The sequence below is a fragment of the Cucumis melo genome, chromosome 7 (assembly GCF_025177605.1).
Source record: "Cucumis melo cultivar AY chromosome 7, USDA_Cmelo_AY_1.0, whole genome shotgun sequence".
NCBI lineage: Eukaryota > Viridiplantae > Streptophyta > Magnoliopsida > Cucurbitales > Cucurbitaceae > Cucumis > Cucumis melo.
This window is the reverse complement of record NC_066863.1, coordinates 4150038-4174542: the sequence shown is the minus strand read 5'-3', so window position 1 is coordinate 4174542 and position 24505 is coordinate 4150038. Positions and strand designations below refer to the sequence as shown.

At 33.4% G+C, this 24505-nt stretch overlaps 3 protein-coding genes across 11 annotated transcripts; all 3 read right to left on the bottom strand.

Moving 5' to 3' along the window:
- Positions 1 to 151: 151 nt before the first annotated feature.
- Positions 152 to 4812, bottom strand: LOC103501855 (glutamate receptor 2.8-like). 3 transcript variants are annotated; one of them, XM_051087970.1, is made up of 6 exons: positions 4602 to 4812; positions 3454 to 3675; positions 2027 to 3270; positions 1495 to 1807; positions 1008 to 1405; positions 152 to 910 (listed from the first exon to the last, which is right to left on the bottom strand). In XM_051087970.1, the coding sequence occupies exons 2-6, from the start codon at positions 3629 to 3631 to the stop codon at positions 512 to 514; spliced, it is 2532 nt and encodes an 843-aa protein (XP_050943927.1). In that variant the 5' UTR covers positions 3632 to 3675; positions 4602 to 4812; the 3' UTR covers positions 152 to 511. The 3 variants fall into 3 exon arrangements, with proteins under 3 accessions (XP_050943927.1, XP_050943928.1, XP_016903069.2); XM_051087971.1 differs by having other exon boundaries at positions 3454 to 3648; XM_017047580.2 differs by lacking the exon at positions 4602 to 4812 and having other exon boundaries at positions 3454 to 4561.
- A 4025-nt stretch (positions 4813 to 8837) lies between these two features.
- On the bottom strand, positions 8838 to 12290 carry LOC103501797 (glutamate receptor 2.8-like). 2 transcript variants are annotated; one of them, XM_008465493.3, is made up of 5 exons: positions 12032 to 12290; positions 10635 to 11875; positions 10018 to 10330; positions 9529 to 9929; positions 8838 to 9444 (listed from the first exon to the last, which is right to left on the bottom strand). In XM_008465493.3, the coding sequence occupies exons 1-5, from the start codon at positions 12252 to 12254 to the stop codon at positions 9052 to 9054; spliced, it is 2571 nt and encodes an 856-aa protein (XP_008463715.2). In that variant the 5' UTR covers positions 12255 to 12290; the 3' UTR covers positions 8838 to 9051. The 2 variants fall into 2 exon arrangements, with proteins under 2 accessions (XP_008463715.2, XP_008463716.2); XM_008465494.3 differs by having other exon boundaries at positions 9529 to 9926.
- A 3765-nt stretch (positions 12291 to 16055) lies between these two features.
- LOC103501798 (glutamate receptor 2.8-like) lies at positions 16056 to 23826 on the bottom strand. Of its 6 annotated transcripts, none has more exons than XM_051087969.1 (6): positions 19224 to 20686; positions 17895 to 19138; positions 17531 to 17651; positions 17339 to 17431; positions 16843 to 17240; positions 16056 to 16693 (listed from the first exon to the last, which is right to left on the bottom strand). In XM_051087969.1, exons 1-6 carry the CDS (start codon positions 19489 to 19491, stop codon positions 16298 to 16300), a joined length of 2520 nt encoding a protein of 839 aa, XP_050943926.1. In that variant the 5' UTR covers positions 19492 to 20686; the 3' UTR covers positions 16056 to 16297. The 6 variants fall into 6 exon arrangements, with proteins under 6 accessions (XP_050943926.1, XP_050943925.1, XP_050943923.1 ...); XM_051087968.1 differs by adding an exon at positions 23680 to 23826 and having other exon boundaries at positions 16057 to 16693; positions 17339 to 17651; positions 19224 to 19442; XM_051087966.1 differs by adding an exon at positions 23650 to 23792 and having other exon boundaries at positions 16057 to 16693; positions 17339 to 17651; positions 19224 to 19442.
- Positions 23827 to 24505: the final 679 nt, after the last annotated feature.

Sequence of the window (24505 nt, the reverse complement as noted above, 5' to 3'; positions counted from 1 at the left end):
TTTAAATTTTACCTGATTGCATCATCTTACTTGTCTTAGATGTATTATAGTATATAGCTCCTATTTGCGTGAACAAAAGATGGAATAACTACTAAATTGTGTATCAAACATATCTTTCAAGAGAACAGAGAGAATAAGAGAAAAACCAAAATGAAATAAAAGGAAACTAGGAGTCGGTAGCTACTTGTACATTAGAGGATAAATATGCTAAAAAAGTACAAATTATAAATATGCTTAACAGATGTGTCTGGGGCTTGAGCCGTTACATAAAGCATCTCAAACAAAGAAAAACATTACCCAACAATCACTAGCCTTAAAAGTTAAACACTATTCTTTGGTTACATAATTTAATTTTTACATTCTAATCTAAAACTCTAGAAATCAATTTTTTTTTTTTTTCCTTTTGAAATGAAAATGAATCATCTGATTCCCCAAGTTATCGAATAGAGCTCTCTCATCATTTGATTTCAATACAACAGAAAACACTCTAACCGTTCAAACCACCTTTCTTTTACTGGACTTGAATTTGCAAGTTGGTGTCGTTCGAGAAGTTATTGGAGACAGTCATTTGCGACTCATCGCTTACTCGTCGAGAAAATCGCCTCCTCTGGTTTCCCCAGTGTCTCATTATAGCTATCATTAATCTCCAAATGGTATTCTGTTGAAAATTGAGGTTATGAGCATTAAAGATGTATAACGTGAGGGCTATTGTTGATACTCCTCCACTCAATACAAACAATATAAAGAAGCTGCTGGGACTGAGGCTTGACTTTTCACCCTTTGAATCCTCATCCTCACATTTCTCATTAGCAATCATGCTATCTTCCAAATCTCTGAACTTCCCGGTTTCGGATACCTTAAGCAATGCTTTGTTAATATCCGTTAACATCGGCGAGCCTCTTGGGAATGCCTGCAGGACACAGCGTGATGCCAAAACGAAAAGTATTAGTCGTTTTCCAAGTAATATGCAAAGAAAAGAATATAGCAGCAAAGAAAAAAGGACTTACAAATCCAAATCCTCCAACTTTATAGGTTGGCCCAGAAACCATGAATTCCCTGCAAAATCTTGCAAGGAATATTTTTACAAAAGGGACTTCAAGAAAAGCAGCTGCTATCTCCTTGTTTCTGAGAGCTTCAGCATAATCATCAGGTGTAGAGTAGTTTCTTATGTTTTCGGAACGAAAGTGTAAAACTTCCTCCAAATATCTTTTGACAAAGGATCCTCTGCCAAATCCGACTAACGCATTTGCCCTTTGAAGAGTTTCAATATCCGTTACAGTTGGTTCAAGCTTTTGAATAGTGAGCATGCTTGTAAGATTAGCAGTATATATTTGAGTTATCACAAGTGCCATAAATAGCCAAACCACCATAGTCATTCTGGACAAGTTACTATGCAGCATATTACCTATGTTCAAACAAATCAGCCAATATGATGTTAGATTATCTGTTTTCCCTCCAAATGCAAAATAGCAATTCATTAGTTCTGTTGGTTACCATGTAAGGAGAAGAGAGTGGTGAAGGATGAGCAAAGCATGGTTCCGGCTTGATTAAACATCGAACCTTCATGACCAGGATAGCGATTTCGTTCTATGAACCAGACTACAAAGCCATTGTAGACATTCATCAAAGCAATTGCAAACCACATGGTCACTGTAAAAGGCTTTGTGAACATCAATGCTCTATTACTTGTATCTTTTGTGGTAGGAACTACCATCACAAGTCCTGCTTCTGAGTAAGGATGTGTAAACTCAGCATGCTTGTAGCGTCGTGATAATATCGCTATATCACCTACGGCTGCATCGAAGTTCTTCATAGACAAGCAGAATAAGAAAAGATTGTTAGAAGGGGAAAGTAACAATAATTTTTGTAACTTTACATGTTTTATAGTGTATGATACTCTTCTTGCAAAGTTTTGTTAAGATGAGATGGTAGTTCATGTGATTAAGTAATGTCTGATTTGAATAAAACTTTTATATGCATGCAAAGATAAGCATTATATTAAGAAAATATGAATATTTTTCGTTACCTTCTGGTAGATTTGCTCCACCAAATCATCATATGGTCCATCGAAACGAAAAAACTGGTATGGCAGAGAGAAGTTAAGGTTGTCTAAGGTTGCTTTAAACAGATCAATTGCAAGTCCATTGAAGGATAAATTGTTTCCCATAGGATCTTCTTCCACATGCACATACTCTTTGAACATGGAACTAGTTGGCACCCCAATTCTCAATGGAGTGGCATCTGTTGGTACAACCCATCCCCTTGGAGTTGTAGACGATCCACCAGGCCAAAGCACTTCGACGAGATCCTTCATCGACGAGCTAGAAGACGAATTTTCCCTCAACTCTCGTGAGAAGCCTAATTTATTAGACCAGAAGCCTAATTCTCTATAACTTCTCCCCATCAAATTGATGATTTGAAAAGTATCAGATGAAGCTAATTGTCTGTCCTTAAACTGAATCTTTCCACTGAGTCCTTGAAAATCAGTGAGCTCTATTTTCTCCATCAAGTGATTACCCTTTTCTTGCATTTCACTCATTGCCATAGCTACTGTCCTTGCAGCATCATAAGCCCGAATAGCGAAAATACCAGGCTCATGATTGTCCTCATCATAATGCTCTAATCTAAACCTTTGAGAAAATCGATTATAAAATTCGTGAAATGAAGGATTGTTTTCAGGGAAGAAGCTCTTGACTCCAACAACTCCTTGTAGTAGAGTGTTACTAGAAAAATTTAAAGAATATGCAAGGTTTGTGAAAGAATCAGTAGCGATCCAAACATAATCCTTTCCCATCATTCCCATCTCTTTTGCCATCTCAAATAGACGCATTGCCGACTTAAAAGACATATGAACTACAAAAATTCTGCTTGATCCCCTTCTTAACCTTTCCAATTCTTTGGAAAATAAATCAGAATCAAATTGAGAGAGACCAACAAATTCACTTACTTCAGCTCCTACGTCTCTGAGGGCATGTACAAGATGAGGAAATATTCCAGTGGTTGATAAATCTTTATCTTCATATATAACATTGACGAGGTGCCAATCCCACGAACTGACAATACCGGCTATAGCCCTCATTTGATTTAACTGAGAGGGAGAAGCTTCGACCAAAAATTTGAACCTCTTGTTCGCATACTTTGGTATTTCATTAACTAACGCTAAAACTGGAATCTGTTTCTCATCTCCAACCTCAGCAACTACGGATGTCGCTTCCCAAGTTTGTGGTCCTATAAGAACCTGGACTCGTTGCATATAGATGAGATCATTTGCTGCAAATTCAATAGAACCTTTAGATTGTAATTACACTATAAACTCAGTTTGATTCCTAAGAAGTAACTTGTTTAAACAACAATTCAATGAACAAACCAGGACACTTCATAGCTAAGAACAGTTCAATTGACATGGCAAAGGAAAGCATTCGATCAAATTCAGAAGAAATATAAACTCTCTACCTGCAAGAGCTGCAAGATTTGGATCACTTTTGTAGTCTCTGATGACAAGACTGAAACTTTTATTGCGAAAGGAGTTAAAATCCTCAACAGCCATCTGCATAGCTAAAATCTCTTCCTTACCAATCCTGGAACTCTTGTCTACAATAACACCTATTTTGCCATTTCTGCTATCGTCCATCGTCGAGTTCGTGTTTCCTTCAGTTCCATACACTCCATAAACAACTAAAGCAAACAACATGAAAGAAAACAGAAAATGAAACTTTCCCATTTTTCATAAAGGCATAGGCCAATGAATCTACGTTCTCCTCTCTTATGTATATGAAGTAAGAAGCTCCGTCTTTCTTTATATTTTTCTTGCCAACTAATTAAAACATTGGTTTCTTTGGATCTTAGAATCCAAAAGACTAGGAAATCATAAGATTTCAAGCCTGTGTCATTGACCATTAACTTCAAAGTGTTTGACTCTGCCTAGAATGATAAGTTGCAAGAGCTTGGAGAGGTATTGATTATTTTAATAGAACATTGGTCAATATATGTGTTCAGACTGTATAAAGAATTGACTCTCTTATGCATTATGAAACTCAAAAGTGTTCCACGAATTTTCAAACAAACATACACACCAAAGACAACCATTTTCTTATTAGTAAAGTCCATGTAATTCAAACAATTCAATGAACAGAAAGAACTGATCCCGGCCTTTAGAAAAATAGAAATGCTAGAATATGTTATTTTGCTCTTCAATCGCTTCAAATAACAAAGTATGGAGTCATTGTTTACATTATTTCCGATTTTGACCTTAAAATTTAGGAAACTAGCTCATATAAACTCTACTCCGGAGACACAGTTAATATGTAATTTAAAATATTTTCCACTGCCCCTGAAATTAGCTAACAAACTCGTAAATCACCTGTGTCGATTCTCTATTGTTTACGGTTTTTTCAAAAATCTTTATTTGTTAATTCCATAGCAAGAAACTTAGGTTACCCATTTGGTTATTTCAATCACAGATACAATAAAGAGCATCAAAGTCCGAAAGCAAAAGGGTAGTCTTGTTTTTGGCGAAATGCAAAATAAATATGCAATTGGGGGGAAGGGAAAAGGAAGAAAACATTAGAAAAGTGAAGAATATTCAAAGGAGAAATACATACAAAAGAGAATAAAGAATGAATAAAGGATTGACTATGTTGGTGAGGAGTCATCATCATGGAGGTGGTATCTCTGAATGTTGTTTTGTATATTCAAATAGAGAAAGAGTATATAATCTGGAATTGAATCTTTCCAAGCTGCTTCTAATACTAAAAAATTTCTCCAACCATTTTCTTTGGGGGGCTCTTGAAATATTTTAGGCATTTTTATTCCATTTCTTGTAAGTTGAATTTTTCGTCCACACTGACATTAGACTTGGTGCTATATACATATAGTTGGACTATTTTTTAAGACAAATTATAAAAAATAGAATATTTAACAAAATATTTATTTTTATAAAAAATTTAAATGTAATGAATTTAGTTTTTTAATAGTTTTGTTAGTTTAAATAATTTGTCAATTTTTTTTTTTTGAGAAAATTCATATTTAAATATAACAAAATGAACCAAAATATTTACAAATATAACTTAATATCACTAATAGATATTAATAAGCATTGATAAAATCATTTTATCAATGCTTATTAATATCACTAATAGATATTAATAAGCATTGATAAAATGATTTCCTATCACGTGTAGATGCTAATAAACTATGGAATTTGACTACCTTTGTAGATATTTTTAGTAAGTTTTGTAATTTTTCTTTCACGGTTATGATAAATATAATTATCAATTAAGTTTCCTTTTATAGCAAAAAAAAATTAGTCCATCATTTTATACCGTTAGATATATATACACGCTTACAAAAATATCGATTACCGTTTTAAAAGTTGATATTTCGTATCTTTATTATTAAATAATTGGAATTTGTAATTTAGTTAAGGGTTCAACTCGTTTACTTTGAGAAAAATAAAATCGATAAACAATTTTAAAAAAAATATGTCTAATATTTAAAAACTTTTGGATTTTGTTGCCGATTACATTCAATTTAATCTTGACTTTAAGAAGAAAGAAAAATATGTTTCAATAAAAGGTGTATGATTTAACTAGCTAGTTGAGTAATGTACAAATGGATAACTTCCAAAAAAAAAAATATTAACCAAGTCATGAAGTTAAATAGATAGACACATAATCAATTAGGCCTTGGTTTTCTATCAAAAAATTTATGAAAACTTTAACCAGATTATCATCCAATTAGCTTTTATAAGAAATTACGAAAACTTGACGAGTTAAAAGACAACCCATTATTTATTTTTTTTACTATTAGAATAACAAGATTCAAACTCATAATTTTTGAAAACTTAACGAATATAATTTTCTTACTTCTAGTTTCGACAAACGAATAATAATCGGGTCCTCTTCTTTTCAAATAAAATACACAAAAAGACCGAATCACATGATCAAGATCACCTGCATCCCACCTCCGGTATAATTTCTCAAGTCATTATCGCAATTACAAGTATATTTTAACAAAGAACACTATCATTTCAATGACCATTGAGGATTTCTTTTTTTTAACACTTAGAAGTTGAATCATAAACTTTTGAAATTCAATACATTAAATATATCAATAGTATATAGTTTAAGGATTGAAAATGTATATTGATATATACATGTTGGTTATTCTTTGTATAGTCAAATATTTTGACCATATGTATTACCTTTGAAGTAATATGTAATGTACATATAGTACAATAACAATGATATTAATATTTTTTTATGGATAATTAAACTAATAAGTTTGAAATAGTAAACATGGAAAATCCATGTTGGCTATTTTACAAATCATAACTAAAAACCACATAATGAGTAGTTGGCAAAAACAAGTTTGTTGGACCAAATCAAAGTTTTTAAATTTTTTTGGGAATGTTAAGATATCAAAATGACAATATCACCAGTTTTTGTACCTTATTACATGTTTCTACTTTTGTCTAAATTCCTCAACTTATTCTTACTTCTACATTGGGATTAGTTAAGATTTTGTTTAAATAATTATTTGGATCTCTATACTTACTTTAACTCAATTGACTATATATATAGAATCAGTATAACAAGAAGGTACTATTTGTTTTAGTTTTTTTAATTTTCTTTCTTATTGATAACTTAATTGATAATTCTTATCGTGCTAATATTGATCAATTTTTAATACACATCTTAATCTATTGAAAAGTTATCGATTTAAATCCTAAATGTTTATTAAACCATTTGCTACTAATTTTAAATTATTTACATTTTATTATATTAAAATAAACTTAAAATCACATCACATGATAAAAATATTTTTCTCTTAAAATTCTATAAAAAAAGCCAAAAAAAAAAAAAAAATTAAGACGTATTTTTTTCTAAATAAGTTAAAAAAAAAATTGAGAAGTTTAAATTTATTCGTATATTATTTATTCTTCCGTTTCGTAGTATATATTTTTTTTCTTAAAAAATTTGTTCTTTTTTCTTCCATTTCGTAGCATATATTTTTTCCTTAAAAAATTTGTTCTTTCTTTCTCCGTTTCGTAACATATTTTCCAGTAATGTTCCTCCTATTTTGATTTTTCACATATGCTGCTGAATAATACATTTATATTTTGTGATTTGTTATATATATACTACTGCATATATTCTATAATACATACACATATTTTTTCTCATGTTCTATAATTTTTTCTTACTCAATTTATATACTATTGCATATATTCAATAATTACCGCATGTTCCAATCATCTTATTCATATTTTTGTTTAGTAAAGTTTTCGTGAACAATATATACATTTATATATCACTGATTAATCTACCTTTATTATGTGTTTTATAATATATATACATCTTATTTATATTTATGTTTTTTGTTACATATATACTACCTCATATATTCAATAATACATAAATTGTAGTTGAATTTCATTATATATTTACTACATACACAGATGATGTTATCAGTATATACATCTGTATATATACAATAACAGGTATTTAGTGACACATATAGTTCAGTTTCTTTCCTTCATGTTTCGTATCGTTTTCTTTATTTTTTTTCTCGATTCAATTAGTATTTTCTTTGATTTTGTCCATATATACTACTGCATAGAACATTTATGTTATGTGATTTGTTACAAATATACTACTGCATATATTCAATAATGCAAAAATTGAAATTGTCACCCTCCCACCAAATGGAAAACGTTCAATTGGTTGACCAAAGAAGATTAGAATTTCTTCTAAAATGAAGTTCAAGGGACGCGTTAAATGTGGCCGTTGTGGACGTGTTGGTCATAACCGAAAGAGATATAAATTTTCCTTATTGAATTAGTTTTTCATTCTTATTATTGGACTTTTAGTATGTTGTTTCATAATTTTATTTGAAATATTCATATTCTAGTTTTTAATTCAATTATTTCATTTCCATATTTTTCCATAAATTTTCAGCGTACTAATAAAAGTTCATCAATTTATTATATTTAATATACATAATCATTATTGTTTCAAACATAACTTATTATTTTTTACATATAATATGAATATTTCAAATAAAATACATAAATCAATTTAACAAATTGAAAACACAACCTTTCATTCATAAAATATACAATGTATTATTTCGTATATACTATTCATAAATCAATTTAACATATCCGACTGTGGAAGAAATTTCTGGTAGAAAATATATTGAATTGGTGAAGGACTTTCAGGGTGAAAATTTCTAAAATTATTCCGACAAATGATGTGAGTAGAAGACGGAGGAAGAAGGTAAGCAAAAAATTGGACCACTCGAGCAGAAGACGGCGGAGGAATTAAGAAATTGCATTACGAAATATATTTTTAAATAATATTTCTATATTAAAGCATGTATTATTTGATTATAAATAAATTATATTTATACGAGGAAACGTTTTTTGATTTATTTAATTATTGAATATTAATTAAAAATACAATTAAACAAATTATAATGTATAGAATTATGATAACAATAATGAAATTAAGGAAATAATTATATCTTAAATTCGGATTTGAGATATAATTAATGTTAATTATAAGAATAAAATAGTCTTAAAAATAAATGAATTCTTATTTAGATAAAAATCTGAAAACTTAGGATTTTTTTGAAATTTAGTAGAGAAATTAGATCTTTCCTCACCATCTTTCTAAAAGTAATATCAATAAAGTCATTCAATTTTTAAAAAATGTAATAAAAGTAATAACAATAAAGTCATTCAATTTTAATTTTCTATAAATTTTTGTTTTCTGTTCTCATTTTTACTTTTATCCATTTTCATTTATATGGTATTTAATAAATGGAGACTCAGATTTATTCTCTAAGCAAATGAAAAACTAAAATTCCAAGGGAAAAGAAGAAAGAATGAGCAGTCACTTAACATAAATGTCAAAGATATTAGAACATATCATTGGAATGTGCAAAATTGATTTCTACAACCTTTCAAAAAAAAAAATAAATAAATAATTCTATATATATCATCTATCTATGCAAATTTGTTAATCATCTATGCAAATCTGCAAATTTCTAGACCTGAATTTGCAGGTCTACAGCCTTTGGGAAGTTCTTGGGTTCAGTTTGTGGCAAGTCGCTTACTCGTCCAGAAAATCCCCTGTTGTGATTTCTCCAGCGCTTAATTACAGCCAACATGAGTCCCCAAATAGCGTTCTGTTGAAGATAAGATTTATAAGCACTGATAGTGTACAATGTTAATGCTATTGTTGATACTCCTCCACTCAATACAAATAGTAAAACGAAGCTATTGGGGCTAAGGCTTGAACTTTCAACTTTTACATCCCTATCCTCACATTTCTCACTAGCAATCATGCTTTCCTCCAACTTTTTATACTTCCCACTTTCAGATACCTTAAGCAGTGCTTTGTCAACATCTCGTAACAGCGGATAGCCTCTTGGAAATGCCTGCAAGACATCACGAAGCAAGAACGCAAAGTTAAATCTTTTCTTTTATGATTTTCAAAGGCATAGTCAGAAGCAACATCTTACAAATCCAAATCCTCCGACAACGTAGGTTGGTCCAGAAATCATGAATTCATTGCAAAATCTAGCAAGGAATAATTTTGCAAAAGGGACTTCAAGAAATGCAGCTGCTATTTCCTTGTTTCTGAGAGCGTCAACTAGGTCGTTCGGGGTAGTGTAGCTTTTTATATTTTCAGCAGGAAAGTCTAAAGCTTCTTCCAAATATGTCTTGACAAAGGTTCCTCTGCCATTTCCAACGGATGCATTTATTTTATGGAGAGTCTCGATATTTGATATCGACGCTTCAAACTTTTGAACAGTGAGCATGCTAGCAAGATTGGCAGTGTATGTCTGAGTTATCACAAGTGCCGTAAATAGCCAGGCCACCATAGCCATTCGTGATAAGTTACTATGCAGCCTATTGCCTTCTGTCAATAAAATCACCCAAAATGATGTTAAACAAATGCAAATGCAAAAGCAAGAATGAGAAGTAAACTCAATGGTGGTGTCGGTTACCATGCAAGGAGAAGAGAGTGGTGAAGGATGAGCAAAGCATGGCTCCAGCTTGATCAAACATTGAACCTTGGTGTTCAGGACAGTGATTTCGTTCTATGAACCACACGACAAAGCCATTGTAGGCAGTTACCACGGCAATTAGAATCCACAAGGTCACTGTAAAGGGCTTTGTGAACAACAATGCTTTGTTACTTGTGTCTTTCCGGGTAGGAACTATCATCACCAGTCCTGCTTCAGAGTAGGGATGTGTAAATTCTGCGTATTCTACGCGTTCTGCGGTTATTGCTATGTCACCTATAGCTGCATCAAATTTCTTTATAGGCAAATAAAACAAAAAAAGAAAAAAAAGATAATTAAAAGAACAAATAAAACAATAATTTGTGTAAGGCTGATAAAATGTGTGGGAAGAAGCATTTTTCCATTATAATTCATTGTCAGCTTTGATGACTAAATCAAACCGAAGTAACTTAATGTTCAAATGACGTCTTGGTAAGATTAGAAGACAGTTCATACATTAAATTATGGCTGATTCAACTTAAACTTTTATATGCAAAAAGAGAAATGTGAGCAGTTCTTGTAGCCATTTATAAGAAAATTATATGAATATTTTTCCTTACCTTCAAGTAGATTTCTTTCACTAAATCATTATAAGTGTCGTTGAAAGGACAGAAGACATGTGGAGCAAACGGAAGGTAGTCTAAGATTTCTTTAAACAGATCAATTGCAAGTCCATTGAAGGTTAAATTGTTTCCCGTAGGATCTTCTTCCACACGTACATACTGTTTGAACATGGAATTAGTTGGCACCCCAATTCTCAAAGGGGCGGATTCTGTTGGTACTACCCATCCCCTTGGAGTTTTCAAAGATCCACCTGGCCAAAACACGTTGTCAAGTTTCTTCATCAACAAGCTAGAAGATGAATTTTGCCGCAAATCTTGCGAGAAGCCAAATTTATCCGACCAGAAGCCTAGGTCCCTATAACTCCTCCCAATCACATTGATGATCTGAAAAGTATCGGCTGGGGCTAATTTTCTATCCTTAAACTGAATCTTTCCACCAAGTCCTTGAAAGTCAGTGAGCTTTATTTTATCTAATAAGTCATTACCCTTTTCTTGGATTTCACTCATTGCCAAAGCTGCTGTCGTTGCAGCATCATATGCCTGCACTGCAAAAATACCGGGCTCGTTGTTGTGCTCATCAAAATGCTCTAATCTAAACCTTTGACAAAATCGAAGATAAAATTCACGATATGGAGGATTTCTTTCTGAGATGTAGCTCTTGACTCCAACAACTCCTTGTAGTAAAGAGTTGATAGAAACATTGAAAGAATGTGCAAGGCTTGTGAAAGAATCAGTGGTGATCCATACATAGTCCTTTCCCATCATTCCCATCTCGTTTGCTATCTCAAACAGACGGAGTGCCAACTTGAAAGACATATGAACTACAAAAATTCTGCTTGACCCTCTTCTTAGCTTTTCCAGATCTTTAGAAAATAAGTCAGAATGAAACTGTGAGAGACCGACAAATTGACTAACTTCAGCTCCTACATCTTTGAGAGCATGTACAAGATAAAGAAATACTCCAGTGGTTGAGAAATCACTATCTTCATATATAACATTGACTAGATGCCAGTCCCCTGAACTGACAATACCAGCTATAGCCCTCATTTGATTTAACTGAGAAGGAGAAGCCTGGACCAAAAATTTGGACCTGTCGGTTGCCCATTTTGGTATTTCATTAGCTAATGCTAGTACCGGAATCTGATTCTCACTTCCAACCTCAGCAACTACGGATGCCATTTCCCAAGTTTGTGGCCCTATTAGAGCCTGAACTCGTTGTACACTTATGAGATCTTTAGCTGCAAATTCAATAATTTGCTTAGATTTCATTTAGGTGATAAACTCTGTTTAATGATAGAAAGTAGGAGTAAAGAAAAAACAAAGACTCCTTTCTAAGTTCAATTGACAAAGACAGAAATTTATTCAATTAACTTAAAAGAAATGAGAAGTCTGACCTGCAAGAGCTGCCAGATTGGGGTCATTTCTGGTATCTCTAATGACAAGACTGAAATTTTGATTGCTCAAGGAGTTAAAATCCTCTATAGCCATGTGCATAGCTAAAATCTCTTCCTTACCAATCCTGGAACTCACATCTACAATGGCCCCTATTCTACCCTTTTCACCAACAATCATCGTTGCACTCGCATTTCTTTCGGTTTCATGGTTTCCAGAAACCATCAGAGCAAACAATAAGAAAGAAAACAAAAAGGGAAGATTTCCCATTTCTTGTGAGAATGACTATCTCCTTCCCAATATATATAGTGTAGCAAGAACCCCGTCAACTCTGTGTACTTCTCATTCTAACTAGGAAAAGTCATTTTTTTTATTCGCATCCGTTTGATAACTTGTCGTTTACTGTTTTTATTTTTTTAAAAAACGGACATATTTGGTAAGGTTCTTTATTTTTCGTTCTAAAAAAATTATAAACCTTTTCCATTATATAAAACATTATTAAAAATAAAAGAAAATAATTTTTCGTTCTGTTCTCAATTATTTTTTATAAGATTCACTTTTCTTTTTCTCAATTTATTTCTATTTGTATTTTTTCCTTTTTCTCAATTATTTTTGTATTAGTTTTCTTTTTTTTGTTCTCAATTATTTTCCTATCGGTTTCCTTTTTCTTTTCCATTTTTCACTCCACGTGATTTTTTTTATTCTTCTTACCTTCATCGTCTTCCCCAAATAATCGTCATCTTCCTCTTTCTCCCATCGTCTTCCTCTACACGTCATCTTACTCTTCGCCTCTCATCGTCTTCCTCTACAAGCCGAACTCTTCCTCTTTGTCAAATCCAAAGTTTTCGCCCGACTCTTCCTCTTCACTGGATCCATAATTTTCGTCTTCCTCTTTGCACGGATCTAGATTTTCGTGGTGGGTTTTTATCTAAAGTATCATGGGTAGTAGAATTAAAAGTTAACTTTTGTTTTGTTTCTTTCAATTTTGAATTTTTTGGATATAATAACTTACCTTAAAATTAATATTAGATTCTAGATGTCACAATGAAGTTGAAATTGATGGATTAAAAAGCGAGTCAACATAAAAATGATCCGAGTGAGAAATGATATTGCCAATCAAATTTGGACAACATTTAAATGATAGATATAATTTTATGTTTATGTTATTATTTTTATTTGTTCACTCGTATTTTTTTGTATTAAATGAATAAACTTTTGATAATTTTATTTTTAATGTTTAATGTTTAATTGAATTAGATGCGAATAAAATAAAAAATATATCTCAAAGAAAATCAAGAAACAAGAAACAGTTATCAAACACATATTCTATTTCTGTTTTTTTTTTTCAAGAAACAAGAAACAAAAACAATTATCATACACATTATTGCTTCTTATTCTAAAAAAAGAAGATGTTACTAAACGGCCCCAAATGTCCAAGTTACAAAAATTCAAGTAGGCATCAACGATCATATTCAATTTTACCCTTAAGATCTTTAATTCTATCTAAAAGAATGATCAAGAAATCTTGACAACCAACTTCAATACATTGATTATTTCAACTATCATTATTTACAAATATTTAAACAAATAAACATACGTGCTTGTTTAGTTTGTTTACATGAGAAGCTCAAAAGTACTTCAGAAGTTTTCAATTCTTGAACATCGCAAACACAAATCAAAGAGAGTCCATTTTCTTACTCTTAAATCATATGTTGATTCGAAAGTTTAATTATATATCATCTAACACCCTCCTCACCTGTAGACATTAAATACGATGAATCCAACGAATGAAAATCAATATTAATTAACGAAGAAACAACAATGTAATATTTGAACGTATTGTTATACTCTAATTCCATCTAAAATCATCCATTACCTCAAAAGCTTATGCCTTTGATATTGTTGGAAATATTCTTACAACTCAATGAACATCAACATGGAAGAAAGTAGGGAAGCAAATAGGTTTAAACCCTAACTTTTACTATTCTTGTGATTAAATATACTTTAATAGCTCTGTTTTTATTGGCCATTAAAGTATTGGAATGAACCCAGATAACAAAATTTGCAATCCAATGCGAGATCAATGAAAAAGTGAGATGGGTTAGTGAAATGAAAGGCAAAAGTGTTGGAAGATTAAAAAAATTCAAAGTATAAGACTTCCCTTTGTAAATTAAAAGATGCTGAAGGAAGATATGACAAAACAGGAGGGGTCCGGAATCTCGAAATTTCTCTAATTTCGTGAAGCATTTGGCTGCTACGTTTTTATTTTTTTGTGTTTGTATCGGCAATCTCAGGAATTTCCTTTACATTCTTGCGGGTTGAATTGGTCGTCAAAATATTTCCATTCAAAGGATCCCCTAAATTTCACGTTCGAAGAGTTGTGGCTAAGGTTTAGTTGAATGCAAATCCGAGATTCAAATGAAACAAACCATTTTGCCCGAAATAATCATAATCATAATCAACCAAATTTGAGATTACGTACTAATTCTTTAGAAAAATCCTCACAACCTGCTAACTTACCAATGGCCATGAAATTCTTAACTTTTGTAAATGTATTTTTTCTTAATCTATCATATATCTTTAAAAACTTAAAAAATCAAACCAAACGGGTGTGTTTTTATAAAATTTGGGACTAAAAGAGTATATTTTTAACATTTATTGACCAAGCGCAAATATTCATCAAAATCCAGGAACTAAAAGGTAATTTTTCCAAAACTTTCTTGTAGTTTTTGGATGCAAAATAGATTGTTTTTAAATGTAGCAAAATGAACTAAAATATATTTTTAAAAAATAAAACAAAATTTTAAAATGATTAGATATTGATCAATCGTGTTCAAAAGCAATTCACTTACATTTACAAACATGATTTATTACAATTGGTATATTAATATGATTTTATTATGAATCGGTAAACATGTCCGGAAAATCAAATATATAATTTCAATCACAAGATCTAGTCTTGAGTCAAAACATTTTGACATGTGACTAAGTTTATAATATAATAATCATACAAACTTCGACTTGTGACTAAGTCTATATTTTAAAAATCATCCAAACTCTTGTGGACTAGAAGTAATTTTGACAAATACAAAATAGAAAAGAAAAAGAAATAATAAATAAATTCAAATAGTAAGGAAGGGAATTCCACTTTTTTTTTTTTTTTCCTTTAGGGGCTCATGGGAAAATTAGCAAATTTTGAAGTTTTGTTTGCAAAAATAATATAAAGGTTCCAAAATTGTGGATGTTTGGCTCACATTTTTCAAGGGAATTTTACATTTTTCTTTTCTTACTTTTATTAGCTAAATTTCATATTGTCGTATTACTATTACACAAAAAGAAAAAAGAAAAAAGAAATAATAGGTATACCTCCTAATTTCATAAATGTAAATGTAAGATTAATTAAATCACTTTGTTGTTGAATTTTATGCCTCAGGAATGATCATCGATCGATTGAATTTGGTTTTTCAATTAAAATGCTACTAAACCAACTATGGTCATTTAGTAAGTGTTCAAATTGACCTCGATCGTCGATGAGTAAACGTTAGTCAGTTTAGTTTTTTGAAATTTCTCGATTTAGAATTTTTTCAAACCAACGTCGATCGATTTCAGTTTGGACAATTAACTCGAGTTTTTGGTCTATCATGTATGCCCATCCTATTCCTTACTGTGTATAAATGTTTATTATAGATTCAATTTGCCAAAACTCAAAAAACAAACTCTTGAATTTGCTATAGACTCCAATTTCTCATGGATGTTTGGCCCATAAGCCCATGTATTGTGTGTTGAGTTGTCCCAAACAACTATCCATTTGGGTCCTGAAAAGCTCATTATCCTCATACTAAGCCTTCCTTTTTCTTTACTCAAATTTTTTAACTTTTATTTCAACTTTATACATTAATTAACACAGAGAAAGCATTTGAATCTAAATGGTGTATTCCATGGATCAAACAGTTCATTTTCCATCTTTTTGCAAACAACTGGAAAAAAAAAACTGTTTTTATGTACATTTATCTCCGATGCTTCCATTGGAGTTCTTTTTCGTTTATTCAATCTTTCTCCTAATCTTCAATAATAAGATCGAAGTTGCTCTAGAACTTTTAATCCTTAGAATTACTATAGAGCACTTTCATTTTCCTTCTCATAACTTAGTAACATGATAAATTAAGATATGTTTGAAATGACTTGTCAAGTGCTAAAAACAGTTTTTAAACATTAAAAAAGTGCGTTATAAGCACTTGGAAAGTCATTCCAATCCTATATACAATTTCCTACGCTAGACTTTGCATGTTTGTGGCGTTTGGAAAGTTATTCGGAATGGTATGTGGCTCTTCACTAACCCGTCGAGAAAATCGTCTTCTATGATTCCCCCATTTTCTCATTACAGCTATCATCAATCTCCAAATAGTATTTTGTTGAAGATTAGAGTTATGAGTAGCATTATAGACATACAATGTGAGTGCTATTGTTGATACTCCTGCACTCAGTACAAATAGTAAAAAGAAGCTGTTAGGGCTGAGGCTTGGACTTCCATCTTTTCCTTCCCCATCCTCACATTTCTCACTAGCAATCATGCTGCCCTCCAACTCTCTATACTTTCCTGTTTCAGATACTTTAAGCAATGCTTGGTTCACATATGGTAACAACAGAGAGCCTCTTGGAAATGCCTACAAAAACAATTTTCCAAACAAATATTTAGAATGCAAAACGTTAGAACTCAACAACACAATTGTATAACCTATAGAACATATTTTGTTCAAGTAAAGTCGTAGAATTCAATGCAGAAAGTGTAAACATAGCAACAGCAAGATCTTACGAATCCAAATCCTCCAACTTTGTAGGTTGGCCCAGAAATCATGAACTCTTTGCAAAATCTTGCAAGGAAAAGTTTTGCAAAAGGAACTTCAAGAAATGTAGCTGCTATCTCTTGGTTTCTGAGAGCGTCAGCTAAACCATCGGGTGTGGAGTAGTTTTTTATGGTTTCTGTAGGGAAGTGTAGAACTGTCTCCAAATATCCTTTGACAAAGGATCCTCTGCCACATCCCACAAATGCATTCATTCTTCGGAGAGTTTCAATGTTCGATATAGTCGGTTCAAGCTGTTGAATAGTGAGCATGCTAGTAAGATTGGCTGTGTATATCTGAGTTATCACAAGTGCCACAAATAACCAGACCACCATGGTCATCCGCGACAAGTTACTGTGCAGCCTATTACCTTTAACAAAGCAAATCAACCAATATGATGTTAAATTATCTGTTGTGCTACGAAACATAAAAATGGAAAAACAATAATTTATCAACAGTTTTGGTTACCCTGCAAGGAGAAGAGAGTGGTGAAGGATGAACAAAGCATGGTTCCGGCTTGACTAAACATCGAACCTTCGGGTTCAGGACCGTGATTTCGTTCTATAAACCAAACAACAAATCCATTGTAGACATTTACCACAGAGATTACAATCCACATGGTCAAAGTAAAGGGCTTTGTGAACAACAATGCTCTATTACTTCTATTATTTATTGTAGGAACAATCATCACAAGTCCTGCTTCAGAGTAAGGATGCGTAAATTCGGCATGTTCGTAACGAGATGATACTATTGCTATGTCACCTACTGCCGCATCGAATTCCTTCAACAGGCGGAACAAGAAAATATAGTTAGAAGCAGAAGCCTCCTTCCATGAGATTTCAGTGTTAGCTTTGATTACTTAAATGAAACAGAAGTATCTTCAGACAAAGTTTTGATCAGATGAGATTACAGTACATTCTATTAAGTTATGAATGATTTGAAAGGAAGCTCCTAGATGTAAACATAAAAAGAAAGGGTGTTTCCATAGCCATATTATGAAGTATATGAGAAAATTTTTCCTTACCTTTAAATAGATTTGCTTCACTAAATCATCGTACGTTCCACTGTATGCATAGAACTTGTGCGGCAGAGGGAAGCACAAATTGTCTAAGGTTGCTTTAAACAGATCAATTGCAAGTCCATTGAAAGACAAATTGTTTCCTATCTGATCTCCTTCCACATTTACATACTGCTTGAACATGGGACTAGTTGGCACCCCAATTTTCAAAGGCCTGGCATCTGTTGGTATAGCCCATCCCCTAGGAGTTTCCGAATATCCACCTGGCCAAAACACTGGGCCAAGATCTTTCATCGACGAGCTAGTAGATGTATTTTTCCCCAACTCCCGTGAGAAGCCTAATTCAACTGACCAGAAGCCTAACTCCCTATAACTCCTCCCCATCACGTTGATTATTTGAAAAGTATTGGCTGGGGCTAATTTTCTATGTTTAAACTGAATATTTCCTCCCAATCCTTGAAAATCAGCGACTTTGATGAATTCAAACAAGTGATGAGCTGTCCCTTGGGATCTACTCATTGCCATAGCTGCTGTTCTCACAGCATCATAAGCCTGTACGGCGAAAATACTAGGCTCATGGTTGTACTCATCAGAATGCTCTATTCTAAACCTGCTACAGAACCTACGATAAAACTTACGAAATGGAGGATGGTTTTCCGGAAAGTAACTCTTGACTCCAATAACTCCTTGAAGTAAAGAATTGACAGAAACATTAAAAGAGTGTGCAAGGCTTGTGAAAGAATCAGTAGTGATCCAAACATACTCTTTTTCCATCATTCCCATCTCTTTTGCAGTTTGAAATAGATGCAATCCAAACTTGAAAGACGTGTGAACTACAAAAACTCTACTTGGCCCTCTTCTTAGCCTCTCTAATTCATTGGACAATAAATTAGAATCAAACTGAGGGAGACTCACAAGTTCACTTATTTCAGCTCCTACATCTTTGAGAGCATGTTCAAGGTTAGAAAATATATCTGCGGTAGAGAAATCTCCATCTTCATATATAACATTAACCAGTCGCCAATCCCACGAACCAATAATAGCAGCAACGGCCCTCATTTGATTAAACTGAGATGGAGAAGCTTGAACCAAAAAAGCTAATCTCTCAGTTGCCCATTTTGGCATGTCATTAGCCAAGGCTAGAACCGGAATCTTATTCTCACTTCCAACCTTGGCAACCACAGAAACTGCTTCCCAGGTTTGTGGCCCTATGAGAACCTGAACTTGTTGCATACTGATCAGATCTTCAGCTGCAAATTCAATGGTTTACTTATATTGTGTTTAAAACTACTTAGGAATACATTCAATACAATTAAAAGAAACATAAACTCTTACCCGCCAGAGCCGCTTGATTAGGATCATTCTTGGAGTCTTTGATGACAAAACTGAAATTTTGATAATTGATGTTGTTGAAGTCCTCTACAGCCATCAACATAGCTAAACTTTCTTCCTTACCAATCCTAGAGTTTTTGTCTACAATGGCTCCTATTTTTCCTCTTCCACCATCAACCATCTTTGAGCTCACAGTTCTTTGAGTTTCATGATTCCCAGAAACTATCAGAGCAAAGAACAAAAAAGAAAACAGAAAGGGAAACTTTGTCATTCTTTTCAGAAAGAGGGAGAAGCCTAGAGCTTTGCTTTCCCCATTATATATATTTGCACAAGAAGCCCTTCTTCTTTATGATTTTCTTGTTGACTAATATATGATATTTGTTTTCTCCTTCTTTTTTGTATTAAAATCACTAATAAATTTTAAGATTTCTCGTGTGACAATTGACATGAACAACTTGCTTCTTAGAATATTAACGCTGACTGAGTTAAACCTTGACCACCAACTCTGAATACCAACGAACATGGACAGACATTGATTAGCTAATGAAGTTTCATGTTTAATAAAAAGAAATAACCAAATTCTTACAGAAACAAACATGTCTCAGACACACCCATTTCCATGTCCAATTCATTCTCCTTGAAAAATCCAAAGAACAAATCACTACAAAACGGTAGAAAATAGGTCCAAAATCCCCTCATCTCTAAACATTTTATCTTTGGTCTTCGCCATTAATGTTTTTTACAAGAATTTGGAGATCCCACTTTCGGAATTAATCCACGAGTACAAAAAAAATGACCCCTTCTTATCATCAATGACCCACCCACATCAAAGCATCCAGTTTTGTAACGTATAGAGATTCATTTTTTATCACAAATTCGTTAAGATCTTCATAGTGTGAGATATTCATGAAAACACAATCTTTATAACATATCGCCATACGGATGGTCATTCGTATAACGAGCTAAGAAAAACATGGCCATCCTAGCGCGATAAGTTATATAAATACAATAGATCATTCTAATGCAATCAAAAGGTTATATTTCATTGAAGGGGCGAGTCATCACCACATTGACTTGACAGAGCTAAAAAGGAAATGGATGGAGGAAGGGGAAAGGAATGAAATATTAAAAATAAAAAACATTCATGGTAGAAATTAGGTAAAAGAGGAAAAGGAAAACAGAAGAAAAGAAAACAAATCAATAAGTCAGGGGGAAGTTGAGAGGGATGTTTTTTAATATAGTTACTATTCAAACGTGCAGAAGCGGCCAGAAATGAGTACACCGGTAGTGAAAGCTTTGAAGCCGGCCGCCTTCAAAATTTTATTGTAAATGAAATGCATTGGAATTTTCCTACATTCTTCTTTGGTTTCCCAGAAAGTTGGGGTAAAACCACCAGGGAACTTCCCTCGACTACAATACTTCCTTCCTTTTGACAACTATTTATGTATTAAATTTACGTTGACATTTCCATTTTCCACTCTTCTTTTATATATTTTAAATTCCAAAAAATATACCATCTTTTTTTTTTTCTTCTTCTTCTTCTCATTTTAACTCGTCCTATAATAAATCGAGAATTGTTAATGAGAGCAAGAACAAAGAAAATATGAGCTATTCATCAAAGAGTGGTAGGGAAAATGGGATTTACACGTGTCCCTTGGCTGCCAAAAAATAAAATTATATTCCCATCTTTCGCACAAGCACAAGCACCCGAGCCCATTATATTCCCATCTTTCGCACAAGCACCCGAGCCCGTTCGAACGGACGGCGGCGGTGCATGTGTGACAGGGTTATGCTATCACCACTAAACTTAGTTTGTAGTCCTCTTGAAAAATAGGAGTTTATATTTCCTCATCCTACTTCAAGATTTATCCATGTGGGACAAACTTGATGGTTTTGCTATTTGGGCCAAGCCCAATAAGTCATTTCCAATAATCCCCCACAAATGACTGCTATAGCAAAAGTTTTCGGGTAAGTGAAAAGAATGAGATGTGTTCTGAGCATAGAGGAGATATTAAGCTTAGGCACCAATATCCGAAGATTTGAATTGATGCGTAGTAAAGTAAGGCAACAACCTTGGTTAGAGGGAGTGAATTATATCTTGAACTCCTTGTAACACTTGGTTGAGACCCTTACGACACGCTTTATCTCTAGGGAAAAGCCTTTGTTTCTGCAACATAAACTTGTGCCTTTTGGCCATGCACATAGACCGAACCTCGGGTCGTCGTGAGAGCTCTAGAAAGAGACCTTTAAACTCTTTCATAGAAAGCGGCCCCACCTTCACTGTCACGTTATATGCTCCATCAAGTTTGTCAAGTCAAACCACTCAAAAGAGCTATAGAGACTTCATTGTCCATACTGATTATGAACTCATAGGTTTTGGATTATCCATCTAGTCCATTTAAGGACTGTCCACACCATGGGCTATGAACCATCAAATCTATCGCAACAGACCACCCAATAAGGGGGTATGGACCATCAAGTCTATCGCAATAGACCACCCATTTATCAAGTGCTATGGATCTCCGAAGGGCTTCAGGCCCATGTTCACAGAGGAATCTAATACCATTTTCCTTGTTAGTCCTTTGGTTAAAGGATCAACCAAGTTCTTCTCAGATCGAACAAATTCCAAGGAGATGGTTCCTTCCTTTAGCAGTTGTTTTACTACTGCATGCCTAAGACGTATGTGTCTACTTTTACCATTATAAACACTGTTCTTGGCAGTACATATCGCGGCTTGCGAATCACACTATATGGACACCGGTACAGATGTCCCTCACAATGGTACATCTCCTAGTAGATTTTTGATCCACTTAGCCTCCTGTCCTGCCAACTCTAGTGCTATGAACTCGGATTCCATCGTGGATCTGGCTATACAAGTCTGTTTTGTAGACTTCCAAGATATAGCTCCACCTCCGAGTAAAAATACATACCCACTAGTGGAGTTAACCTCATCATTGTCTGTGACCCAGTTTGCATCACAATATCCTTCTAGTACGACAGGAAATTTGTTGAAGTGTAGACAGTAATCTATCGTTCCTTTAAGATATCTCAACAGATGGCGCAAGGCATCCCAGTGGTATCTATTAGGATTGTGTGTATATCTACTCAATCTACTGACAGCATATGCAATATCTGGTCTAGTGTAGTTCATTAAATACATCACACTGCATATGATCTTTGCATATTCTGGTTGAGACACACTATCTCCTTTATTCTTCTTAAGATGTTTACTAGCGTCAAAGGGAGTTCTCACAGGAGAAAACATCAAATGAGTCAAACTTCTTTAGTATTTTCTCTACGTAATGAGATTGACATAGAGACAAACTGGTTTTGTTTTTCCTGATTTTAACACCTAGAATTACGTCTGCTTCTCCCAGGTCTTTCATTTCAAAGTATGACGAGAGGAAAAACTTAGTGTCAGTTATTAGTTCCATGTTTGTTCCAAAGATTAACATGTCGTCAACGTATAGACATATTAATATGCAATCAACTCCAACCATCTTTGAATAAACACACGTGTCAGAGGAATTTATTTTAAATCCATTGGTTATCAACGTGTTGTTAAATTTTTCGTACCACTGTTTGGGAGCTTGCTTGAGACCATATAGGGACTTTCTAGTTTACACACTTTGTTTTCTTGCCTAGAGATTTTAAAGCCTTCTGATTGTGTCATATAAATTTCTTCTTCTAAGTCACCATTTAAAAAGGCTGTTTTTACGTCCATTTGATGAATAAGAAGATTATGTATTGCGGCCAAAGCAATCAAGGCCCTAATTGTGGTTATCTTAGTTACAGGGGAATAGGTGTCGAAATAGTCAACACCTTGTTTTTGGGTATATCCTACTACCACTAATCTAGCCTTGTATCTTTCTATTAATCCATTTGGTTTTGTTTTCCTTTTAAAGATCCACTTACATCTAATTGGCTTGTTTCCTATAGGAAGATCCACCAGTTCCCATGTATGATTCATGGCCAGTGAGTCCAATTCACTTTTAATGGCCTCTTTCCACATACTTGAATCTACAGAGTTTAGCGCTTCTTGGTAAGTTTTAGGATCCTCATCTATTAAGAGCAAGTTTGTGAAGTTACAGTCAATTTCATCACGCCTTTCCACTATGAAGGTGCTTAGGAAATCTGGACCGAAACTTTTCTCAGTTCTTTGTCTTTTACTTCTCTTAGGTTCTAATTCACAACTTAGGTTTGGAGTATCAACAGTTTCAGAAACAGGTGTTTCACTAACGATTTCAGGATCATGCATTCTGTTAGATAGGCTAGGAGCATACAATGATTGTTTTAACGGAAAAACATGCTCAAAGAATTCTACATCTCTAGATTCGTTTATAGTTTTGTCATTTAAACACATAAACCTATATGCAGCACTATTTTGAGCATACCCAATAAAAATGCAGTCAAAGGTTTTAGGTCCTACCGTAGTTTTCTTCAATGCAGGAAGTGGTACCTTAGCCAAGCATCCCCAGACCTTTAGGTAGGAAAGATTTGGTGCATGTCCTTTCCAGAGTTCGTATGGAGTTTTGTCTAGCCTTTTGTGGGGAATCCTGTTAAGAATAAAACATGCAGACAACACGGCTTCCCTCCACATATTATCAGATAGACCGGAGCTTAATAACATGGCATTCATCATTTCTTTAAGAGTTCTATTTTTTCGTTCTGCTATGCCATTTTGTTGTGGTGAGTAGGGAGCAGTAAATTCATGGATGATACCATTTGATTCACAAAATTCTTTAAGAGTTTTATCGGAATACTCACCACCTCTATCTGATCTTAATCTTTTTATCCTTTTTCCTAACTGATTCTCAGATTCTGCCTTGAATTTTACGAACATACTGACAGCTTCATTTTTTGTTTTTATCAGGTATATCTTAGTGAATCTAGAGTAATCATCAACAAAGGATACATAGTAGTTTTTACCACCTCTACTAGCAGTGGTTCTAAAGTCGGCTAGATCTGAGTAAATTAATTCTAACAGCTCAGTAGTTCTATATTCAACTGGTTTGAAGGGCTTTTTATGGAATTTACTTTCTATGCAAACAGGACATTTACCAGTTTCATGCGTCTCAGAGGTATTAATGAGTCTCATGTCTTTAAGTTTTCTAATTGATGCAAAGTTCACATGTCCTAGTCTACCATGCCATAAGTTTGCAGATTCAATCAAGTAAGCAGAACTGGAAGCATTTGCATTCATAGAAATCGTGTTTAGCACAAACAGACCATTAGACAGATACCCCTTACCGACAAAATTTCCATTTTTGGTGAGGACAACTTTG

Bases quoted from the DNA above. Each gene is read 5' to 3' on its own strand.
- LOC103501797 (XM_008465493.3), bottom strand. From the start codon at position 12,254: ATGGTTTCTGGAAACCATGAAACCGAAAGAAATGCGAGTGCAACGATG. The intron at 11,876-12,031 runs GTCAGACTTCTC...TTGAATTTGCAG, and splicing joins CAATCTGGCAGCTCTTGCAG to CTAAAGATCTCATAAGTGTA. The intron at 10,331-10,634 runs GTAAGGAAAAAT...TTGCCTATAAAG, and splicing joins TGAAAGAAATCTACTTGAAG to AAATTTGATGCAGCTATAGG.
- LOC103501798 (XM_008465495.3), bottom strand. From the start codon at position 19,491: ATGACAAAGTTTCCCTTTCTGTTTTCTTTTTTGTTCTTTGCTCTGATA. The intron at 17,652-17,894 runs GTAAGGAAAAAT...CGCCTGTTGAAG, and splicing joins TGAAGCAAATCTATTTAAAG to GAATTCGATGCGGCAGTAGG. The intron at 17,241-17,338 runs GTAACCAAAACT...GCTTTGTTAAAG, and splicing joins CACTCTCTTCTCCTTGCAGG to GTAATAGGCTGCACAGTAAC.
- LOC103501855 (XM_017047580.2), bottom strand. From the start codon at position 3,721: ATGGGAAAGTTTCATTTTCTGTTTTCTTTCATGTTGTTTGCTTTAGTT. The intron at 3,271-3,453 runs GTAGAGAGTTTA...TTGAATTTGCAG, and splicing joins AAATCTTGCAGCTCTTGCAG to CAAATGATCTCATCTATATG. The intron at 1,406-1,494 runs GTAACCAACAGA...GTTTGAACATAG, and splicing joins CACTCTCTTCTCCTTACATG to GTAATATGCTGCATAGTAAC.